This window comes from Rhineura floridana, chromosome 6 (assembly GCF_030035675.1).
Source record: "Rhineura floridana isolate rRhiFlo1 chromosome 6, rRhiFlo1.hap2, whole genome shotgun sequence".
Classification (NCBI taxonomy): Eukaryota; Metazoa; Chordata; class Lepidosauria; order Squamata; family Rhineuridae; genus Rhineura; species Rhineura floridana.
The window spans coordinates 36,754,212-36,772,388 of NC_084485.1; the positions used below are offsets into that span (position 1 = coordinate 36,754,212).

At 42.3% G+C, this 18,177-nt stretch overlaps 2 protein-coding genes across 10 annotated transcripts in view; one reads left to right on the forward strand and one right to left on the reverse strand.

The window, feature by feature from the left end:
* The window catches only part of ZHX3 (zinc fingers and homeoboxes 3), a 68,315-nt gene extending 58,877 nt beyond the window's left edge, over positions 1-9,438 (forward strand). For all 8 annotated transcript variants that reach the window (XM_061631477.1, XM_061631480.1, XM_061631482.1 and 5 more), the window contains one exon: positions 116-9,438. In XM_061631477.1, the coding sequence (XP_061487461.1) occupies positions 116-126 (11 nt within the window). In that variant the 3' untranslated portion in view covers positions 127-9,438. The remainder of the gene's footprint in view (positions 1-115) is intronic.
* Positions 9,439-14,820: 5,382 nt separating this feature from the next.
* PLCG1 (phospholipase C gamma 1) overlaps positions 14,821-18,177 on the reverse strand; it is a 134,436-nt gene continuing 131,079 nt past the window's right edge. For both annotated transcript variants that reach the window (XM_061631490.1, XM_061631491.1), the window contains one exon: positions 14,821-15,290. In XM_061631490.1, the coding sequence (XP_061487474.1) occupies positions 15,248-15,290 (43 nt within the window). In that variant the 3' untranslated portion in view covers positions 14,821-15,247. The remainder of the gene's footprint in view (positions 15,291-18,177) is intronic.

Below are 18,177 nucleotides of genomic sequence, written 5' to 3' on the forward strand. Positions count from 1 at the left end.
GCTGAGGTCATGATGACTTTGTTTTTTTCCTCATCTCTCTCGTGGCTTTTCTGTTGTCTACTTATTCTTCCAGTTTTGTAAAGTGTATTGTGACACGCCTGTATGTTGTTTTCAGAAATGGACTGAACCAGCACTGCTTCCCCTGAAGGATCTGCTTTAACTTTGTGAAGATTCAGCAGCTGTGGGCCTCAGACTGAATCTGTGAAAGTCCTGAGGAAACACTGCCATAATGACAAGATCATACTTTTGTAAAGCACATTTGGGGGGGGGGGGTGTTGATCAGTCAAGAAGACTGTCGTTTTGTGGGGTTTTCTGTTTTTGTTTTTAGTCTAGCTGTCTGCTGCCTAATCTAGCATAGGAGCAGAATCTGGCACAGTGACAAGATTTCCTCTTTCTAAATTACGACTTTTTGTTTGGTTTTCCAGTGGGCAGTTTCTTTCAGACTTCCTATCCATATGGAGCTAGCTTTACTTATATTACCAGCTAGCCTGCACACAGGATCATGAATCTGGGGCATTGCGTTAACCGTTCTTGTTTCATAGAAATGGACTATCATTGGCATAATACATTTGTAATCTTTCAGTGTTTGTTCTCTGAAGGCTGAATCATTACATATATCCATCACCTTTGAATCTCTAGGTATGGAAATCTGGGTTGCAATCTGTACCCACTCACCTGGGAGTAAATCTCATTGGATCTTATGTAACTTCTGAGTAGGATTGGGCTTCTCGTGTGTGTGTGTTTCAGGGACAGAGCAATATTCCCAATTGTGTGCACAAAATTTGGATAATAAAAGTATGGCTAATTCTAGCCATTCCGATTGGGCATCACATTTCACATGTGTTGCTACATGCCTTGCAATAGCAAGTAGGGTGGAAATGGGGGGGGGGGAAAGGGGCCTTTTTCTTTCACTCATTCTTTATTGACAGACAATGTGAGACTTTTCTACAGCAGATGACATTACTTATTGGATTAGTCTCCAAGTATACAAATCAGTGCACTTTTAAAATACACCCTAATCCAGAATCATTTTTGTCATTGTTTAAAGCAAAGTTCATAAATTATTTTTTATTAAGAAGAGTGTTAGAGGAAAAACTTTGGTCAGGAAAGAATTAAGTGGGCAAACATCACACTTTGCATAGCCCATTCCCACTGCCCTCCCTAGCAGAACTGTGTTAGATCCCATACCTTATTTCAAAAGAGTGAACTGTTGGAAAGGTTTGCGATTTCTCCCAGACTTCCTAGCCATTTATGAGCTTTTTTTTTGGTCAAGCAGCCCTGAGCTGTTCTAGTTGCACAATTAATCTTACATAATTATAGGTAGATGTGCATCCCCTGCCTATCTAAGTCTTGGCTTCTTACTGTTTTCAAAATATTTTAATTATGTTAATAGAATGGAAAAATGTGATTTAATGTACTGATGTTTGTAGTGGTAGAAAATGTTTATTTAAATGGGTCAGTTTGGTTAGCACTAAGTAACTGTTCTACAGGGTGGGTTTAGGGAGGCCTTTCCTTCCTTAGAACCACCTCTTCTCCAAAGGTAATGTTGGATCTGAACCCAGCTCTCATACTACACCTTACTGCAGCCTTCTCCAGTCTGGTCTCCTCCAGATATTTTGGACTACTATCAGCCCTTGTCAACTTGTCCAATAGTCAGGGAAGATGAGAGCTTACCTCCAACAACATCTGGAAGGCACCAGGTTGGGGAAGGCTGCTGTGTTGAGTGTTTTATCAAGTGTCTTGTTCAGAAAGGTTATCTTTGTGTAACATTTTGTTCCATCTATATTTTGATAGCTGTAGACCAACTTGTCCTTTACAGAAAGCATTACTGTACCTCAGACCATTTTTGTTTGTTATGTGCCTTCAAGTCAATTATGACTTATGGTGACCCTATGAATCAGTGACCTTCAAGAGCATCTGTCATGAACCACCCTGTTCAGATCTTGTAAGTTCAGGTCTGTGGCTTCCTTTATGGAATCAATCCATCTCTTGTTTGGCCTTCCTCCTTGTCTACTCCCTTCTGTTTTCCCCAGCATTATTGTCTTTTCTAGTGAATCATGTCTTCTCATGATGTGTCCAAAGTATGATAACCTCAGTTTCATCATTTTAGCTTCACAAGAACACAAGAAGAGCCTGCTGGATCAGGCCAGCGGCCCATCTAGTCCAGCATCCTGTTCTCACAGTGGCCAACCAGGTGCCTGGGGGAAGCCCGCAAGCAGGACCCGAGTGCAAGAACACTCTCCCCTCCTGAGGCTTCCGGCAACTGGTTTTCAGAAGCATGCTGCCTCTGACTAGGCTGGCAGAGCACAGCCATCACGGCTAGTAGCCATTGATAGCCCTGTCCTCCATGAATTTGTATAATCTTCTTTTAAAGCCATCCAAGCTGGTGGCCATTGCTGCATCTTGTAGGAGCAAATTCCATAGTTTAACTATGCGCTGAGTAAAAAAGTACTTCCTTTTGTCTGTTCTTGAAACACTGGCTCGATGGCCCCTATTTGAAAGTGTGTTGCTGCTGCCTGGCCAATCCATTCTTATTTGTGGACCTGGGAGCCAAGAGAAATGAAAGCTGTCCAGTGGTACCTGAACAAACTCCAGTTTGTACCGATACACAACTATCTGTAGGGCCCAACTGTCTGAGATGGTGGTCTGAGGTGATGGGCTGGTGAAACTGTTGGGATGGTCCCCCACCCTGAAGCTGGTAGTGTCAAAATTGTTGTTTGGTCTGCCTGCATTGGGAAGTGTTAGATTTACTGGAGGTGACCATATGGGGCCTGATGAACCTGGACATGCTCCAGCTGTGCCTGCTGAGCCCGTAGTCTCTGGATTGGTAGCTGCATCTCTGAGGACGAAAGGAAGGACCTGACCTCCCTGATCGCCTTTCTCATCTTTCTTCCAAGCAGAAGGCATAGCCTTACGCTTGTCTCTGGTTTCTTCCAGCATCCCTTTCAGGGTATGTTCCCCAAAAAGAAGCTGGTCCCTTGGAAGGAAACAGAAGCGAGATTTCCCCTGGAAGCTGGATCCACATTCTAGTGCTTCAGCCAAATGGCCACTAGGCTGGCAGATACAGCTCTGGAATTAAATTCAAGGCTGTGTCAGGAATAAATTCCTGGGCTCTTGACTATTTGCTTAGAATCTGTGTAGTGTCTCTGCGTCTAAATCAGGATTTTATAGCAGGCCACTGTTCTTCTTGTGACAGTTCTGATTTAATTTGTTCTGACACCCAATTATTTGTATTTTTTGCAGTCCATGGTATGTGCAAAGCTCTCCTCATTTCAAATGAGTTGATTTTTCTCTTATCCGCTTTTTTCACTGTCCAACTTTCACATCCATACATAAAGATCGGGAATACCATGGTCTGAATGATCCTGGCTTTGGTGTTCAGTGATACATCCTTAAATTTAAGGACCTTTTCTAGTTCTCTCATAGCTGCCCTCCCCAGTCCTAGCCTTCTGATTTCTTGACTATTGTCCCCACTTTGGTTAATGACTGTGCCGAGGTATTGATAATCCTTGACCATAAATCGCAGGTTTGTGTGTGTTGCCCAAGCCCACAAAACATAGTATCTCTCAGCTTCAAATTCAGGCTTTTCAGAATCTCAAGGTGGAAATACACTTCATGTGTGGTTCTGAGATTCTTATTTTGGATCTTTTTCACAATGCAGCCACTGATGCAACAATTTGAAATGAAAAATGAGCATGTGAGGAGGGGACAGTCAGGGCCGGATTATCCATTAGGCTTAGTAGCTGAAGCCTAGGGGCCTGGAGCTCTTGGGGGCCCATGAGGCACTGGCCCAAGGGCCCCTGGAGCTACAGGGGGCCCTCCGCTCTCCTTCCGTGATCCGTGGAAGCATCTGCGGACCGCCATCCCCCCACTTTACATACCTTTCTGTTTTTTGCAGCGTGCAGATTTGCCATCAATAAAGATGGCGGCTGAGGTTTCCTTAAGGGGCTGAAGCCTCTGCCGCCATCTTGGCTGATGGCACACATGCGTGCTACACACACGCTCTGCTGCCATCTTGATTGATGGCAAACCTGCACACGCTGCAAAAAACAACGGAAAGGTAGGTGAAGTATGGGGATAGGAGCTCCCAAGCACCAATCAGCCTAGGGGCCCTCCTCAGCTTAATCCAGCCCTGGGGACAGTATCAATCTCTTCTCTTGGTTCCATTTTTCTGTTGAAAATTGCTCCTCCTGTCCTGGTTCTACCCCCTCAATGGAAAAATGTTTTTGTACAATGAGTAAACAAACAAAAATTGTGCAGATGCACACATTCCTTCTTATATTAAGCACCAGTCCATATTTGGAACTAAAAAGCAGAGTGATATATACATCTCATCTTTGCGCTAATGCTGTAAAATAGGAAGTGGGACTAGTTGTTCTCCCCTTCGGTGTCATATGTGAAAGCCTTTGATGGCGCAAGACCTTTCCACAAAGAAAACAGTATGGTTCCTGCTTCACACTCAAGTGAGAAAAGAAGCCCATTTAGACTGCACACCCTTAAACTGATGTAAAGCAGGTTCATTTGCTGGGGTCTCTTTCTGCTTTCACATTGGAGAAGCCTTAAGACCTGATCATCATGTCCACAGGTCTTTTGAGAAATAGTTTGGGATTCTTGCTAGAACATGATAATGATGTAGCCAGGCTTGCTTATGGTCTGTTTTGGAGGCAAGAGGCCTGGATCCACGTAGAGCTCATGCAAGGAGTTTTGGCTGAAAGATTATAGCCTAATTTTTACAGTAATGCCTTCAGAGAACAAATGCAGGTAAGTGACCTGGGGTACAGTCTTGTGGGCCACTTCTATTGGAATGAATGGGAACTAAGCCAGAACTCCCAAATGAAAGAGCAACCCTGGTCACTTCAATGGGACTGGCACAGGAGCAGGTCTTGATAGTCTGTCCTTGCTTTTCTGTGTCTACATACATTAAGGTTTATTTTAAATATACACACATACAGTACGTATATGCATTTAGTTTATGCATAGCATCAGTGTTAAAAATGTACATATACAGATTACTGTGTAATTGGAGACTTCACTCAGCTCTTAGAGAAAATGTGGTTTTGAGTGCCGTTACAAGGACTGCCAGAAAATCTGAAGTGGGTATTTTGAGGTTTGCCTAAGGATGGCACAGTGAATGGATTGCTAAGGCTGTGACCCTCAACATCCTTACTCAAAAAGCAAGATATCAGAGAGGCCCAGTTCCATGAGTTGGATTAGAGTGGCCAAGTTTAGTAGCAGATTAAACATTTGTATAGTGAGCATGGCCATGTTCAGGCATGGCTGTTCACAGGACAATTTGAGCCTTTCTTGATATGGAGGGAAGGTAATATACAAAACGCATTGGTGCCTGAGTGTGTGGCTTGGAGACGTGCAACTTCAAGGGATGTTGTGTTAACTTGTAATAAAATATATATTTAATATAAATTATTGTTGTTATTATCATTTTTAATGGCTGGGTCTGTGGCAGAACATCCCTGTTGTATGCAACAACCGCACATTAATGGTGTTCCTAAAACAATGCAGGCACCAACAGTATGACTGTACCAATCTGCAGTGCAGTCACATAGCATGGGTTGGTTGAGTGCACAGATCATGGTGGTGGCTACCGCATCTCTGCCTGATCTAACAACTGGTTTAGGGCATGGGAATTCCAATAGGGGTGCACAGCTTCTCCTCCAAAACAAAGAGATGTCTCCTGTGGGCAAAGGAACATACATACAGAGCTACACTCGCCCATTCAGCTGAATAGGAACCTACATGCTCATTACAGTGCATGTAGATTGGGGACTAGGGTGTTCTGCCAACTCCTAGGTTTGTATCAGGACATACTTGGCTTGACATCCTGTTCCAAGATGAAAACAATATATAATGTCTTAAGTAGAGTTTGCAAGATAGAGTTGATTCAAAAGAGAGGAGGCTACTAGCAGTGGTAAGTGTACCCTCTTTCTCTGTCTAGCAATATGTGCAGCTTTTTCAAACAATGCTTTAGGAGCAAATGTATAGTTGTAGGCCAGATATTGATCTCTCCCCAGTGGTTTCACAACTATACTTCTTGTCACAGGAAGTGTCACCACAATTTTGCACAGGTCTTCCAATAAGTTCAACTTTTGAACTAGATACAAGATTTTGGAGAGGCTTTTCTTCAAGATGGCCCCCTGGAGAATTGCTGCCTGTTACCTTAGACAATACTGAGCTAGATGAATAAATGGTCTGATTTAGTATAAAATAGCTTCCTATGCTACCTAATTCAAAGTGGCTTGGTATTTTTGTTAGTCCTTGTTTGGGGAACGGTATGTAGGTCTCTTCTCCTCCTCCCCCCTTTGACCCCAATATGAAAGCTCATTTTGACAGAGAATGGATGCTTGGTAGTAGAACAAATTAATCACAAGGGGGGTGCACTGATTTCTGTACATGAATCAATCTAAGCTGTAGCTGGAATGTTAAATATTGTTAAAATCAGGTTTCACAGTGACAAAATTATTTTTCCCAACACTTCTCTCATAAGGATATTGAAGCACTTTGGTAAGAAATGCAGATGCTTGGCTATTCGTAGACATTGCAACGTGCTAGGCAGTTAGACAAAGAATTTAGGAGTTTGGTTTCTTGGTGGATCAGGGATATTTTATTTATAGGCTGCTAAATATTTGTTAATTTTCTGAAAGCATTTATCTGGTTCATAATGCATTCTGCTCCTCTCCCCACATTTCACAAGGGTAGGAAGGGAAGTACTTAAAGTACCAAAGCACTTAATCCCTTCAATTGACTTTGCAAACATAACACATGTAGATAGCCTTAAGGTATTCTTGTTTATTGGCTTATTCTGAATTTGCATTGGAAGGCCACTGGTTCCCCATCCCTGTTGTGAGACCACCTATCAGGCTTGATCACCTCTTGAGCAGGAATTTGAACCCTAATGTGTTGTTTACTACACCAGCCTTTCCCAGCGTTTGGGTCTCTGGATGTTGCTGGACTACAGTTCCCATAATTCTTGACCATTGGCCATGCTGCCTAGGGTTGGTGTGAGTTTTAGTCCAGCAACATCTGGGAATTCAAAGATTGGGAAAGGCTGCGCTACAGAACACTAGCTTTAAGTTGAACAGACCACTGTATTAGCACTTTCTTGAATTAAAATATGTTGTCTAAATTATAAGCAAGTTTACTGAACTCATAGGATTAATACTGCCAGTGCAGCTTTTGTATAAACAAGGGCTTGCTTACTGGCTGTCACATATGGCTGTCTAATCTTAAGTGCCATCATGGAGTGTTTCAGAATTTGGAATTGGTGTCAAGCTAATCATACATACATAAGGTTGAGACATTGTTCACAATTGAAACCTTTACAACCCCCCCCCCATGCATTGCCCCTTTCTAGACAGGCACATGGCAGATGAAATGTGGGGATGAGAGGGTTTTTGAACCAGAATGCTATATGTTTTTAGATCAAGGGAAGGGATTGGAGTGTGTTCAGCTGCAGGCACACAATGTCTTTTCATGTTGTATTTATTAGTCATACTTGAAATCTTAATTTCATCTGTTCCTATTTCCTAGTGAAACTTGTTAATTGTTTTTTTAAATTAAAAGCCAGTTTCACAACCCTTTGGAATGGGAATAGCACACTGTAAAACTTAATAATGGGCTGGTGTGCATGGGGCTCACTAATTGAATTAACGCTTGTGGAGGAATCAGTTCTCTTTGCAAAGAGGGCAGTCCTTGCAAGCTGTTGGGAATGTCTCCTGTGCAGTTTCCATTGAACTGAGAGATGTGTATAGGGGACGGGCCATTGCTCACTGGTAATGCATATGCCTTGCCTGCTGAATGTCCAAGATTCAATCCCTGCAACCTTAGTTGAGTAGCAGGTGATGGCTCCTGCCAGTCAGAGTAGACAATACTGAACCAGATGGGGAAATTAATCTGACCTAGTATAAGGCAGCTTTCCTGCCTGCAACTGCCTTTCCATGGGGCTAGCAAGGAATGTGAAGGGCAGATACACACAAAGGGGGACTTCTCTTTTATTAACTAGCAGTATATGAATGACTCCCTAACAGACCTATGAATCCCCAAACCATGAAATCAGCTTTCAAGTGCACAAACCTGTCAGAAACTGGATTCATGTGTGAATAATTGTGTGTTTAAGCAGTTTCCCTTGTCTCAGAAAGATAACTTTGGAACTGGCACAATATGGAAAAGATGTATTTGCAGAGCCTCTCCGTAGTGCACACCCCATTTCCTCAACCGTGGGTCCTAGGAGTTGTTGGACTGCAGCTCCCATCATCCCTGACTGTTGGCCATGTTGTCTGGGGTGCCTCTGAAGCTGAAAGGCAAATGGAAAGCAAATGCAGCAGGCCCCTTGGGTGTTCCTGGTTTGTGCAGGGGTAGGTGGGAATTCCATACAAATTCAAATGCTCCCACTTTTACCTGAAGCCATTTCACCAGTTTCTCATTAGCAGGTCATCTGATAATGACAGAAGATATCCCGATCATGTCAATGATGAACAACCAAAAACACGTTGAAGGCCATGCAAACAATGGGAGTCCTTTTCTCAATTGACCTCCCAGCAATCTGTGCCGGAGTGAGAATTCTTACTGAATTACAGCCCCTCCTGTTACCCTTCCAAACCTTCTGTTCACCTGTGGGTTTTTGTCTTACCCCAACATGCTTTTCTTATGGGAGGATCCTGACATGTAACTTGAATGCCTGGAACAAATGAATAAGGCTATCTGCAGATGCTTTTGGATATTTTCCGTCATGCTTTCTTTAGGATAGGGATGGGAAACCTCTGATCCTCCAGATGTTGCTGGACTAAGCCCCAGCAAGCATGGCCAATGTTTTGGGATAACAGGAGCTGTAGTTCAGCAACAGCTGGAGGTCCAAAGGATTCCTTACATTTGCTCTAGGATGCTTTTTGTTATGGATACCCAGCTCCTACTGCTTTTCTTCATCCTATGTAACTGTCTCATGAAGCTGACTTGCAGAGCTTTTTGACTTTGAAAGCTGATGGGAAGCTATTGTAAATAGCATCTTCTAATGTACCCTAGAATTTTGACTTATCCACAAGGTTGCTGTAATGCTGCAAAGGGGACCTTTGTATAAGGGTAGCCCCTATCCTCCTGGGCAGTTTTTTTTTTTTTTGCAGGGGTGGGGAGTGGAATAGGGCTAACTTAAAAACTATGTGAAGAAAATTGGATCCTTTTTGTACTTTTGCTTAAACTTTTTGAAGAGGAAAAAGCTGAAGCTGCTGGTGTTGGTGATGCCAGTTCTCCTTCAACCAGAGAAGATCTGGCGCCTGGTATGATGGCACTCGCTCATTTCAAGCAATGATGCCACTTCTGCGAAGTGAACTGCAAGTTTCCCTTCATTTTGTATATGCATCTATGAGGGTGGGAAGAGCTTGCTTTGTACAGTTTGGTGATATGAGAACTTTTTGATTGTTCCTAATAAACAATGAGGAAAGAAAACCCCATGTTGTTTTGTAGCTTGTCAATCTTGGCTGGAGGGGAAGGGAAATAATGCATGCTGCTTTGAATTAATCTCCTCTGAATTTATTTCATTTATCTACCACATTTCCTCCAAGGAGTTCCAGGCTGCATACATGGTTCTCCCCCTCTATTTTATTCTTGCAACCACCTTGTGAGGTAGGTGACCTCACCTCACGAATTATATGCTGAGTGTGGATTTGAGTCTGAGTGTCTTTGCTCCTTTTAACACTACAACCTGCTTCCATAAAGTTGTCATTATGTTGTGGCTGGATTTGGAGAGTGCACTGATGGATCGAAGTCTAACAAATCAAAATTCCAAACTGATTATGAGACAAGAAAAATCATGTTGCCCCCAACTGGTATCTCACCATACAAACTGGAGAGCAGGGCAGAGAGTCATTTACCAAGTCTATCCAATTGTTTTAAGTTGCAATATGAGCTGCAGTAGGTGGGGGAGGGAAATACAAAGTTTTTTTTTAAAGTAGTGTAGAGCCAGTGTGGTGGAGTGGTTAAGGTGTTGGACTAGGACCTGGGAGACCAGGGTTCGAATCCCCACATAGCCATGAAGCTCACTGGGTGACCTTGGGCCAGTCATACATACAAAATTTATTACGGTCAAAGACCCATATAGTATACAAATTATACAACATATAGAAATAAAATAGGGGTAAAATAAAGTTCGGATTAATATGAAATTGCATCCAACGTACATTAGTACCAAATCTAAAATTTCGAGACCTTTCTTAGCCAGAAAACAAGGATAATCGTGTTTGTTGAATTGCGTAGATAAACTTAGCTACTCGCTGGGAGATCCCTCTATCTACACCTGATAGAAGATAAGATATTATAGTATCAGGAGGGTTGTATACCTGACTTGCAAGTAAAGGGGATAGAAATTTATTACGTATCTGGGAATATAGGGTACAGTTTAGGAGCATGTGTTGAAGGGTTTCAATAGAACCCGCTCCGCATGGACAAAGGCGTTGCTCATAAGGACGGCCCGCAAACCTTCCTTCCAACAGTGCTGAGTGTAAAGAATTAAACCTAGCCTTAGTAAAGGCCAGCCTTAACTTAGGAACTGTAAGGAAATCCAGATAAGGGGCGGAATTGCCAAAATCCGCTTTTAATTTCAAAAAAGTGGGAGAACATGTTTTAGAACCCATGGCTATAGTAGATTGCAGATCTAAGTCTTTAAGTCGGGTCCGAATTAGAAATTTAGCATTGTTAGAAGATTGGGATGATAGATATTCTCCCGAGAGACCTAACTGTGGGAGTTTTGCAATAAAATTTTTATTCAAGTTAGATATATATACATCGTTCCAAAGGGCAGAAAGATATCCAGAGAGAGGGTTAATCGCTAATTTGATCCAGTAATTAAAAGCTATCAACCATGCCTGACACTCTAGGGAGATAAAACCACACTCTAAGGGCTGCCGAGGCAACACATCTAGGTACACCCAACACTCGCCTTAAAAAAAGGGAGAGGACTGCTTCCACTGAGGAATTAAATGAGTGTATCCAAATCGGTGCTCCATAGAAGAGCTGGGGAATGACTTTACCTTTAAAGACCTGAATAGCAGCTGGCACATACTGCCCCCCCTTTAGAAAAAAAGTATCGCAACAGACCCTTTACTGTGTTCCGGGCAATCAAAATTGCCACTCTTATATGGGTAGCCCAACTCAACGAAGAGTGAAAGATAATGCCTAAATATTTGTATTGAGAGACCTGTTCAATTTGATGACCATTAATTGTCTGGGAGGAGGATGGTATGTGTGATGTTCATGTATTAGTGTATATATGGTAAGTGCTGTTTGTATAGGAGATACATGGTAAGTGGAATGAAAGAGGAGAGGGGAGTGAATGGGCAGTAGAATGCTGGATGATTGGCTGAGTGTTTAGAATGGCTGAGAGTATAAATGGAAGGATGACAGTTAAATCTGGGTGGACGGTGAACGTGAGTGGGTTGTTTTGGTGGGTTTTTGAGAGGAGATTGGGTGGAGAGTTGGTGGATGTGAGGAGAGTGTGGAGTTCGGATTAATACTAAGACCAGTACCTCAGGAATAGATGAAACCATATGCTTAAGTGCCTTTATAAAGTAATCTTGTTATCTCTGTTATTTAATAAATATATTTGGTTTACCAAAGGCCCGATCCTTGGCTGGGGTTCCACAGACCAGAAGGGAGGGTAAGGTAAATACCAAGGCTGAAGGGTAACAAATGGTGGCAGCGGTGAAGAGAATAACACCACAAGTATTCAGAGCAAACCAGGATTATCTGCATTGATACAAAGGGATTGGGACAGCTTAAGCACGCAGCCACAGAGGTAACCTGATAGAGAGACTCAGGCAGAGTCTCTGGGAATACGGGTTATAGGACGTGACTGATGGTGCTGCCTAGCAGGGAGATCTGGTGAGGTCTATGCTAGAGCGGGGAGAGAAACCATAAAAAAGGACAGTCCGGACTGGTGGAGTCCCTGGTGGTGCCTAGTGACAGGCAGTAACCACGAGCAGGTAGGAACCTGACAGGGAGAGCCAGGGAAGGGCATCACAGTATGCATCTAGAAAATACTAAGATTTTTGTTTTTGGAAAAGTTTATAAACAACAGGTTCTCACTACAATAGGTCATAAAGGCCCGTAATAGTCGTTTATGTCCCACTTTAGAGAAGGAGAGAAGGGCAGCATCGTCTGCATATAAAAGCAAGGGACATCTTGCTTCAGCAATTTTTGGGGCATGGAATTCCTGGGAAAGGCAGCATGCTATCAGGTCATTTAGGTATAAATTGAATAGCAGGGGGGCTAGAACACAGCCCTGCCTCACCCCCGACCTTGGGCCAGGCACTGCCTCAACCTCAGAGGAAGGCAATGGTAAACCCCCTCTAAATTCCCCTTACCATGAAAACCATATTCATAGGGTCACCCGTAAGTCAGAATCAACTTGAAGGCAGTCCATTTCAGGGAGGCACACTTGGATGCTATACTGTCATTAACTGGTTGCTAGGTAGAGAAAGAAAAAATAATCTGAACCTGTGGTGTTGTCCACCTAGACTTTTCTACAAGTACCATCCAGCTGAGTCGAGCATGCCTAAATTTCATGCATTGAAATAAATGGGTACAATCCTATGCATGCTTATTCAGAAATAAGTCATTGTAACATGCGAGTACTCCCTACACATATACACCCTACTACAAAACTAAGACATTGATAATTTTGAAGTTGCAATTCTATGTGGACTTCTACTGAGAGTAAGCTCATGTAAACTGAATGGGCCCTTCATCTGGGCAAACATGCATAGGATTGAGCTGTAATGTTCCTAATTATGTCAAGTAGAACCATTTTATATACTAAATTTTATAAATGATGCTATTGATGGTAAAGTAGTAAAATAAGTTACGTTTGATAAAGTAAATGTTGCATCTATTCAATTTTCCCCGAAACCTATGGAAAAAAATTTATTGGCCATTACTTCACAATTTCTCCAACCCATTTGGCGCTAGACTTCTACATCTCTAGCTATGCTATGTGTATCTAGCTAAGCATGCATTCTCGCTCAAGTTGGTGGTGTCTGAATTCTACAGATGGAGGTGTGTGTGTTGGGGAGGAGAACAGAATCCTAATAGCCCTAACATAGAGACTTAATGAAATGTGGTAGCTTCTTGAGGTGGGGTGGAGACACCTGGTATGGTCAGCTATACTAGCAGCTAAACCTAGCAGCTATACTGCATGGGCACACAGGCTCCTTTGTGTGCTGTCTTCCTCATCAGCTTCTTTCTTGCTTAGCAGGAAGCCTTGTATACACACTTCACATTCAGTCTTGGCAGAAAGTAAGCTAGCCCCCACCCCATTGCTTCTCAAGCAGCTTTATCTCCTATTTAAGTTCAGAGGAATAAACACAGCATATCAGTACTGTGGCAGGGTGCAAATGGAACTTTAATGGCAGACTTAGTTTCACTGGCCTGAGCTGAAATAAAGGGGTATTAATTTAACCTGACCTGAATTCTTTTGTAACCCACTTGGGCTAGTCTAATCCAAACCAACTAGTTTTTGAGCAATTGGGCCTCTTTCCAACTTGCAAAGGTTCTGCCTACTTTCCCACACAATATAATAAGCAGGCAACTATATTAAGCCACATACATTGCAATGGCACATACAGTTCCATTTATAAGCATGCTCCCTTGTAACTGAATTCCCTTCAAATGTTTGGGACCAAGAGCAACCCCTTTGACTGGGAAGGAATGCCCAGCCAGGAAACTTACTGGACAGAAAACAACCTTTTTTTTTCTCAACAAAGCATTCTAAAGACAGGACTTCAACCCCAACAAAATACAACATAAGACCAAAAGAAAATGACTTGAGGGTCTTTATTGTGCAGTCTGATCCATCCCAACCAACAGCCAGCTGATCAGAATCCATACAACTGGAGGAGTTAGGCAGGACTTGGCTCCTCTTAAAAGAGTCAACTAATACACAGTAAATGGAGCTTGCCTTTTCTGGTGATCAAAATAATCAGTTCCACTGGAAGGGTGGTACCACTTCTCAAGCAGGCAGAGGGGCAGCAGCACAACATCCACACTGTTGTGGCAACTGGAGATGACTGTTAATGTTGACCCCCTACTCACAGCAGGGCAAGGACAGCTCTCTGTCTGGGGCCTGGCTTTGTAGACAATGACAGCAGCTTCCTCAGAAAAGGGGAAGTGGTTTGACAACATAAAGAAGTCACACACCCCCAATATGGAGGTGCAACAGTGAAGTCACAGAGCAAGGGAAAAATGCCTCTTGTAGCTTTCCTAGCTTGGAAACATGGGCCACAATTACAGTGCCTTTCTTCAGGTAGCCTAGGCTTGGGAATTTCTGCTGTACATTCCTCCTAGAACTGTTGTTTTGCCCCATTACTAGAACTGAACAGAAAGGGAAGCAAAAAAATAAAAAGGTTTTATTTCAGTGGCAAGAGCTCTATCTCCTACAGAGCTGACTTTGGCTCAGGTATTTTCTCCCTCCCCCCCCCCAAAAAAATGCTGCCCCCTTTGTATCTCAGTCATCACTTCAGAACAGTAGAGTGATGTCTTTATGTGATTCTGCTTCACACTTTTTTCAAGGAGGTAGTCGCCCAAAGGAAGAGGTGACTTGAGAATTTAGTTGGCTGTCTTTTGCACCTAAACCACAGCTAATGCAACACCTGCTCCACTTAATACTGACATTTTGTTTTGCAAAGACAGCGTTGAGGGCCTTGCATAGCTTGAGATGGCCACTGAGACCAGGCCTGGTAAGTCCTACCAGGCTTGTGCTCTAATACCATAATAAACACTTGTACTTCCTTCTGTCATATAAATCACCTCATATACTGTGCACACTGTGATTAAGGAGTTTAATAATAACAATAAGAAAGGTTCAGTTCCTCTTGGTTCTGCTGGGCAGCTCTGAGGCTATTATCCTCTCTATAAAGTACAGTCATGGGGAAGAAGGGTGTTGATAGTTGCATTCATCCTCTGGTACTAACAAAACATACACGTTCAGTACACTTAAGTTTCTGGTTTGGTGCAGAGGGTCTTTTTGTTGTTGCTGAGTTTGTTTACAGGTCATGGTCACAACAATTAAACCATTGATTCATAGTTTGATTCTTTAAAAATTTCTCCACTTGAACACCCTTCAGAAAAGAAACTGGAAAAAGCTGCCTGAAAGTAGGCCAAAGCAGTGACGTTTCCATAGAAACCAGTTCACAGCAATCCGTGAGAATCACAAGCACTGGAGGGTGCTTTAACAGCAGGCAATGTTGGGCTACAGGCGGTTATCCCCATTCACCCGTGTCTTTCGCAGTACCCTGCAGCAAAGGAGAAAGGGGGTTAAAAACGATACTGCTCTCCAGCCGACTGCAAAAATGCAAGTAACAACTGGAAGTTCAGTGAGGGATGTTTTCAACAGCCATGTATCATGAAGTTGTGCTGATTTTCTTTTCCTTACAAAAAGAGCAGTGTTCTTATTTTGTCACCTTTTTATCCTGCCCTTTCTCCAAGAAGCTCATGGATTGGACCAGGCACAGCCATCCTGTGAGTCAGGATTTAAACCTGATTTAAACTCTTCCTCATCCAAATCCATCACTCTGTTTGCCCTACCACACTAGCACACTCTACCTTTGTGGGAACTTGATGAGTGGGCACCAAAGTTCAGTCAGTCAGTCAGTCAGTCATACTGCATTCATTCTACAATATCCTTGTGCAAAACACTTCTACCTTCCCATTCAGATAAATCCATGTGATGTCTGCAATTGTCACACACAGCCGTGTTCACTTGAAGCTTTCATCACAAGATGATATTTTCATAACTGCCTATCTTCTATACTATGAAATGATCAATATGTGAATGGGTTGTTAGCAGCTAATGCCTGCTGTTGCTTTTTCATCAGGCACTGTTGCCATGACAACTTTGCACAGTAAATACTTTGGCAATCTGGTTTTTGCCACTTGATGGGAAAACCACTGAAAACTTTGCGCATAGACCTTTGCCAATCAAGTGTGCAGCTCTTGTGCACAGAGGGAGACCCACAGACCTCAGTAGTCTATTCCTCTCAGCCCACTGGTACATGTGGGAACAGTGCATCGGGGTATCCAGAGAATGGGAGGCTTGTGTGTGCCTCTCATATCCCCCCATCCAGCCCCTCTCACTCAGCACACTGCAAGCTATTCAGGATCCAAAATTCAAGGAACTTGCGGCGCACAAACAAGAGGAATATAGGAAGCATGCACAAACGACCTATCCTATGTATGTGCGCACCGATGGGGGAAGGCTCTCTTGCAACCAGTAGGGGTTCCACTTTGTGCAGATGCTGAAACCTTGTATGGGGAAGTACCATGACTTATATGAGGTTACCTTTACATCATAAATAACAAGTTTTCACTCCTATGCAGCATTCATTTAGATACACGCCAATTAAAACTGCCAAAGCGAATTCCACTGCTGGAAAATGTACCTTAAGAGCTGGCCCTCAGTGTATGCATTGGTTTCTTATCACTTAATCCAACATAAGGAACTTTTCCATTTATTCCAGTTGTACTGTTTCTCAAATAACACTCCCCCTTTGCTCCAGGCAAATTAATCCATTTATCTGAGAATACAAGATGACAAATACTCTTGCTTCTGCTGTTTTGTTAACCTTGGGGAGAGAGGTGGCAAGGCAGGATATCTATTCACCTTATCAACTCAAACCTCTAAGGAATTTGAATCTGTGTTTCCATTTACCATTGACTAAACTAGAGAAGAGCAGAGGGTTCATCAGATGCAGAGAATCCTGACAGATGTTAGGATGGTGAGACTTCCGGGAAGGGTGATTTGCCTGTGCTGCCTCTGAGACAAGCTCTTGTCACAGAAGAAGCTTTTTCAGCTTTAATCAGTCAGAATGTTTTTTTTTTTACTAGTTAAGATTTTCTCCCGGTCAGGGAGAAACGTGAGATTAACCACAAAGCCTGTTTTTATTGGGAGGACTGGACTTCATTAATTTATGAGAGAAAGTTCAGCCAGCGAATGCCGGATGGACTTCCATCAAAGCTCTTGCTGATTAAGCGACACATTTATCTTTTCTTCAAAGAAAAACGAACTAACAGGCAAGCATCCTTCTTTCCATTTTTTTTTACTTGGTTTAAATTGTTGCACCAAAAAGAGATTTGTCAATGAATCAGCTATAAAGAACTGGGTGAGTTAAAAATTTTCTCTTTCACTCACGAAACTAAGGAGGAAAGAAATCGAAAAAAGCTTATCTTTGTTTTTATTGCAAAAAGCGGGCCTGGAAGTGCATTCTAAAGATATTAACGGAAGAGGGATTTTTATTTCGAGGAGGGAAAAAAATAAACAAATTTGATTTATGAACTTTGGAGTATTATGTCTGGAACTATTTTTTTTTTGGTCTATTTCATTTTGACGAATCTGCTTACTCACGACACCACTAACAGTTTGAAGCTGGGAACTAAACTTGTTTTGTTTTCCTGAATATATAAGAGATAAGACAGGATGTATTGATGTCTGCAAGCCTGAACATTAACCCAATTGTGGCTGAAATAATTTTTTGTTTTTGTGGTTTTAAGAATGACAACCAGGAAAGTGACTGAGACCATGGAAGAAATTATGTTTCAGAAAATAATGAGTGAGATTGAGATAATGAAACAAACCCTGAGACAGGGCAGACAGGAGATGAAAATTGAACTTAGCAAAATGATGCAGGAGTTTAAAAAAATAGGGGATTCTGTGAAAGAGGATTTTGATGGGATTAGAGATGAGAAAAGAAAAATTAAAGGGAAGATACCAGCCATGGAGACTGGAACAAATGAGGAATTGGAAAAAGATCTGGAGTTTACGGATGTTAGAAATAAAGTTTACTGTTTGGAATTCAATGTTGTCTCTGAAGAAACTAATGAAGATATTAGTGATAAAGTTATCAACGTCTTGGATAATTTTCTTGACTGGAATGATGTGATGGAGCTTGACATAGAAAAAATCTATGGAATTAATTACAAATATGTGACAATGGAAAAACTCTTAAGAGATGAGCCAGTGCATTTTGTAAAAAAGAAGAGCAGAGAAGTGACTTTACAACAATATTTCAGCAACATATTCAGAATTGATGGCAAGGACATATTTGTGATGGGGGAAATTCCCATCAGACTCCTGTTATATGACTATGGCTATGACAGCAAGATCATTATGAGATACTGATAATG